This window comes from Brachionichthys hirsutus, chromosome 2 (assembly GCF_040956055.1).
Source record: "Brachionichthys hirsutus isolate HB-005 chromosome 2, CSIRO-AGI_Bhir_v1, whole genome shotgun sequence".
NCBI classification, from domain to species: Eukaryota; Metazoa; Chordata; class Actinopteri; order Lophiiformes; family Brachionichthyidae; genus Brachionichthys; species Brachionichthys hirsutus.
Window position 1 is genome coordinate 7,962,002 of NC_090898.1, and position 6,371 is coordinate 7,968,372.

Genomic DNA, 6,371 nt, shown 5'->3' on the forward strand with positions numbered 1-6,371 from the left:
CATACAGTTTCTAAAAATAACTTACATATTGATATTGATTGATTGCCCAAATTAAGAAAATGTATTTTCTCCATTTAAAAATTGGTCTGCATAGGTCAAGCTGGAAAATATGACAAACTGCAAACGACCACATATAAATGACCCAGATCCACAAGCAGCGTCTCTGGCTAGTGGCTAAAGAGAAACCTGACCAACCTTTCACCGGAGTTTTGCTCATCCGGATTCCATCCCAGCGCCACACGTCTGCCTCAAGCGTGGTCATCTGCGAGTCCTGATCTAGAACCCGTGGCGCCGATTGAGCGACAGTGTGAACATCTGCCACAGAATCAGGCGCAACTTCTGGAAGCTCCGACTCCAGAACGGCCTGCCATCTAATCGGAATGACATCACCCCGTAGGCTGCGCCAGTCCATGAGGAGGAGGATTATGATCGGTTTCTTTCTTTCACGCTGGATGCGACCTGAGTTAAACGACTTTATGTTTTAAATCTGTTTAATGCAGAACACAACTGGATTTGGGGGAAACCAACGCAGCTCTTCTGCGCTCATATGACAATGTTGTTGTTGTTGTTGTTTTCTCTTGACTGGGAATCATGCCAGTAAATATCAAAGACAAAACTTGAGAAATATGAGTCTGTTCATGACCAATGAGCAAACACACAAACTCCCTGAGCAGTCCCTCGGACAACTTTGAGCAACATCATAATAATACATTTTATTTTAAACGCACTTTACATTTGAAAGCAAATATCAAAGTGCATAATAAAAATAAATAACATAAAAACAAGCGATAAAAATCAACAAATAAAACAGATAAAATGAACACGCAAAGGATGTGTGTACTGTGGTCCCGAGAGAGTCCTGGAACTCCGATCACAATGGCGTCTATTAGATGCGTAAAAACATGTGAATCTCATCATTAGCCGGAGCAGCCAGTCACCGGCCACTCTCTGACTCAGTGGGAAATAGCACGGAATGATTTAATACGTGTTTGTTATTTTCAATTTAGGTGGGATTTTTTTTTTTGTGCGCAACGTAGATTTTCGCTGCGCGAAGACCGTATCAGCTGTGCGTAATTACGCACGAGCGCACCTTAGATGGAACGTTGCTCATGACCAAAAATGACCGACTTCTGCTTTGGGTTCCAGCTGGTGAACGCGCAGAGAGGAGGCGGGGCGGGGAGGGGAGGGGTTAAAAGTTCGAGTCCCCTCGAAGAACGAAGGTCAGGTCACGTGGCTCGGACCTGGTTTTAAATGTTGCCTGATTGGGGGGGGGAGAGAGAGACTCTGTCTGCTGGCCTCGCTCATTTGCCGTAACGCACCAGGCATGGCGGGTCAGAACCAAACCGTCGTGTACTTCTCCGAGCAGGTGCTCGTGCTGTGCTCGTGCGCGCTGTCGTTCGTGGGTTCGTCGCTGATCATCGTCACCTACGTCGCCTGGTCGGACCTGCGGACGGTTCCGAGGACGCTGCTGGTCTACCTGTCGGTGTCCGACGGGCTGTCCGCCGCCTCCTACGCGTTCGGGGTGTGGCGCGTCTTCCGCAGCGACTCGCCGGACTGCGTGGTCCAAGGCGCGCTCTCCACGTTCGCCAACACCAGCTCGTTCTTCTGGACCGTGGCCATCGCGGTTTACCTGTACGTCTTCATCGTGAGGTCCAGCCGGAAAGTGGCGGACGGCCTGGTGTTGTTTTTCCACCTGGTCAGGTAAAAAGTAGGAAATATTAGAGAAAGTTTTTCATCACGTTCATAAAACAAGTTTTGCTTTTTTTGAATGCGAGCAAACATTTGCATAATTTTATAATTTATTCGTGAAAACTGGGAACAATATTCTTGCATTTGCGATATACATTCAATAATTATGATGATGCTTGTCCCAAATCAGAATTTCAAATTTAATTTAATTCTGAGACGAAAGGTTTTCCTTCTGCTTGTGACAGGGGGCGCCATTAGTGGCAAATAATTTTTAATGTTCTTTTTTTTGTTTTTTGTGTTCATGAAACTTTTTTACAGGCCGTAATCAAGAACGAGAGAGAAGCCTATTGCTATTTAGGGAATAATAATTAAAATTGTAATCTTCGTTTCCATGGTTACAAATTGACCTGGTCGTTCTGTTGGGTTTAAGCAATTTTCCATAAAACATTCTGTACACATGCCCCGTAAACTGGATAAATACCTAATTGATACTACCGGTATGTGTATATAAAGAGTATTATTTATTGTATATAGTTTTGGGAATTGAACTGTTCCTCAGACATCCATTTACGGGCAGATGAACTCTGTGTGATTCTCATTGCTTGCACGTAATCGTTAAAAAGCGAATGCACAGGTGTGTGTCAAAATCTCTCATTCCGTCAATGTAAAGTAGGTTAAGTGATGATAAAGTCATTTTGGGACGATAATGCATTTTGCCATCGATTTGGGGGGGCGGGGGGGGGTCAGTGATGACTTAAAATATATCGGTGGGCATTAATGTTCTGGCCCTTCTGGTCCCTGCTCTAGTTGGGGCGTTCCTCTGGGCATCACCGTTTCAGCCGTGGCCCTGAACAAGATCGGCTACGACGCCTCGGAGGTGTCGGTCGGCTGGTGCTGGGTCAGGATTCACGCTTCGGACCGGGTCTTGTGGATGCTGCTGACTGGGAAGATCTGGGAGTTCTTGGCTTACCTCACGCTGCCCGTCCTCTACGTCCTCATCAAGAGACACATCCACACGGCGGTGAGCGCTGACCACGTGCCGGGCTCGGTGCTTCAGCCGGTGGAGCCGATGTATTTGAGCAGTTTCCAATTCTGGTAACTTTTAAACATCTAACATTTACGGGCAGATTATGATGACCCTTTTTAGAGAGGGGCCCAAGGAAGAAGGCCTTTGTTGTTGATCACGTGGGATTCTGTGTTCTGTGTCGTAATGGTCCACGAATCATTGTGTCAAACTATCACGGGACTGTTGCGACGGCATAATGGGGGAAACTGAACTGCCTCGGGGAGCTTTAAACATCGAGTCGTTTTTATTTTTGTCTCTCTGTTCCATGTTTTAAAAAAAAAAAAAAAAAACCACACAGCACGCGGCTCTGTCTGAGTATCGCCCCATTTTGGCCAACAGTCCTCAACAGCACTCCTCCTCCTCCTCCATGGCTGACATGAAGCTCACCCTTATTCCCGTCATCTTCATCGTCCTGCGCATTTGGAGCACGATGCGCTTCATTCTGCTGCTAGCCGGCTCTACGGCCAGACAGAATCCGGTGCTGGTCACTCTGCATGTAAGTTCCAACGTTTCCAGATGTCTACCACAACGTACCTGCTTAATGCTGAGTCATCCTGAAAATATCGAATGTCCACTACTGACCGTTGTTATCGTATCTCCTAATAATCCGTCGAGATTTCTTTAAAAAGAAAATACTTTTTCAACCAAACGAGTTCCGAAATAAAATCTTCTTTCTTCCACAATCCCGTGAAATGCTTTTGTTCAAACTCGACAGGGAATTGGCAACACCTTGCAGGGAGCAGCCAACTGCATCATGTTCGTGTTGCTGACTCGACCGCTCCGGTTGCGCCTCTACGGCGCTCTGTGCTGCTGCTCCAGGCGCCGAGCGGAGGCGCGGCGCCCGCTCGGCGCCCAAGCCGGACTGCTGCCGGATCGGGACGCCTCCACGCAGGGGGAGAAAGACGACGCCACCCGAGTCCGGGTCGACAGATGATATAAGACGAGGGGTTGATGGCTTCACCTCATTACAGGACGTGCCTGCAGAGTTTGGAGGTTCTGCAGGCACGTGCACATTTTCGCCACGGGGGGAAAGTCATCATGCCTGCGCCTGCGTGATGGAGGGATGCCTCCTGCGTGAACTATTGACTGTTACAGATTGAGAATCTTCATTGATCGATGTGCACAGCATGCTAATGTCCCTGCTCACCTCACATTTATTTCGTTTTTATTTCTGGTTACGTTTTGCACATTTTTGCACTAAATTTAACGGCTTTATTTATCATGTACTGTGAAATTAATCTTCAACTTTCTTCAATTTTCAATGTTTTATTTATGGTTAGGATTAGTCACGTTTGGTGCCTGGGTGGGGTGAGGCCAACAAATGGTGACTTTGTGTGATAAAGTTTTGTTAAATTAATTTGGGCATTTTATTTTTGCCGTTGTTGAATTGTTGCTTTAAACAGCAAATGTGGTCAGCTGAGGTTAATGTAATTACAGCAAGGAAATCAACATATTTACAGGCTCCTTTCTCATTTCCAGTCTGGCGCCATAATCAGCTAAAACGTGTAAATGATCTGAATGCTGGAGAGAAGAAGCAGGTCGAGGATGCACAGAGAATTTTCTGTTATGTTTTGATGCTATTTTCCAAAGTGAATTTAAAGACCTTTCAAATCTATTTTCGCCTAAAGCGACTTTATCTGCTGAAACTGTTGACTGTTCCACGCCCGTTTTATCAAGCGGAGAACATTTAGCATGTTGTAAAATGAACTTGACATTAAATGAAACTTTCTGTTGTTGTGAAATCAACTCGTATAGATGTTAAAATAAAAATATGCCCTCGTGCTCATATCTGGTGTTAATTCTCTCCTGTGTTTGTAGAGGCAGCATCGTTTAGGAAGTTATAAAAGCCCGTTGGCATCTGACACGTGGTCAGGATGCGTGACCCGTCATCACGTGGCGTCCTTCCTTTTTTAAATCTGGTCAGATGTCTGACTGTTGCAACAACAACCATCGTATGAGGGCAGTTGGCTCTCATGCATTATTTACGGGCCTCGGAAAATTTCTAGTGTTTATACTAAAAGCATAAACAGTTTGCGGCTAAACTTAGGTCATATGAAATAAAACAGTCTAAATTAATGGGACACAGTGCAGAGCGCATTCCCTCCGGTCCGTCGCCTCGCTGTCGCCGTGCTGGGTTCCATATCTGGGGAAATAGAGGAAGAGTTTATGCTGATGACATCAAAATGTCCAAAGAACCTTTCTTTTTTTTTGTCCTTTGCAGATGTCACAAAGACGACCTCCACTTACTGATTTCTTTGCAGAAATAAATCCATTATGTGAATTCTGAGATTTAGCATTGAAGTAACTGGAACCCGGCTGGACGCTTAAATCAGAGGCTTCTGCCATCTTTAGTGTCGCGCGTTAAGAGACTTTCTGCCCACTTCATTCATAATATTAATGCAGACATTATGAAAAGCTCACTGTTCCCATGTTTCTACACTATTATGGTGGTTTTGGGTCATTACCAACCCAAAAACAGCGTCTGAATCCTGCAGGACGTGAGAGGGAGAGATGGAACGAGTTTTTGCTGCATCTTAAAAACTATCCTGAAATCACACTGCTGCCTCCTGTATCATCTTGTTCTTTGCTTAAATGGGTTAAATAACCTTTTAAAGATTTAGATGAAATATTTAGCCAAATAATTATTTTATGTTAACTGTCGCTCTATGTTTAAGACTGTTAAATATCAGTCTGGACTAGTTGGCAGTATGAAAATATGAACCTGGCCTCACTGGTTCTCATCATCACTGTGGGCCATTTCTGTTTGTGATATGTTTGCTCAAAACACATAGTTCTCTGACTTCTCATTACTCCCTTATGTCCTCCACATGATCTGCTCACAATGAAGCATACAAGGCTTGTTTTTTGCAGAGCGGAGGAACCCTAAAACAAATTCCAGTTAGGATGCCAAACAGCGTCGGCATAATTGAATTGGCAAACGGCTTTTTGACCGAAGGGAAACTGGAAAAAGAAGCACACCTTCGAAGCGATTGCTACTGTGCCTGCACGAAATGAGTAGCAATGAATGTCACTGTCCTGAGCACGCTGTCATTTTATTATGCTACAGGAGGATAAGCAAGAAAAAAGACACTCATCTCGTATCATATTAATGATAATGCAAGTTGACTCCTTAAAGACGGTGCCAAGTTCTATCACTAGAACCAATTGATTTCAGGTTGCAGTCCAATAACGACATTAGATATCAGCATCCATTCCAGTGCAACATTTAATACGTTAATTAATACAAACCACCTTGAAGCCAAGCTGTAAACTCCTGCTGAGCTCTCTGATCTCGGGTCCAAAGGGTAGATAGAATCCAGCAGCACAGTAATAACTAAGTGAGGCGTCATCGTTCGAGTCCAAACGCCAGAGAATGAGGGACGGGGGGACGGGGGGACGGGGGGACGGGGGGCAAGTTGCACACTGCAAGTCATTTTGACAGTGCCGTTTGTTTTCGAGTCTTCTGTGATGGCGTGAAAACGGCGTGGGCAGCGATAAATGGTGTTTCATAATAAGAGGTTTTGGCATATTTACTGCAGCACATCATAAACCTGGAGGCTGCAGTCGCTTTTATGATGAAGTGCTTCTCTCAGCGTTGCCCTCCTCTCTCCAGTTC

The 6,371-nt window shown here is 45.1% G+C and overlaps 1 protein-coding gene across 1 annotated transcript; it reads left to right on the forward strand.

Moving 5' to 3' along the window:
• Positions 1-1,119: 1,119 nt before the first annotated feature.
• Positions 1,120-3,689, forward strand: gpr157 (G protein-coupled receptor 157). Its single transcript, XM_068752862.1, is given in 6 exon segments — positions 1,120-1,150; positions 1,153-1,290; positions 1,323-1,701; positions 2,497-2,710; positions 3,054-3,251; positions 3,471-3,689. Coding segments are annotated over 6 exon segments (1,179 nt in total).
• The last annotated feature ends 2,682 nt before the right edge of the window (positions 3,690-6,371 follow it).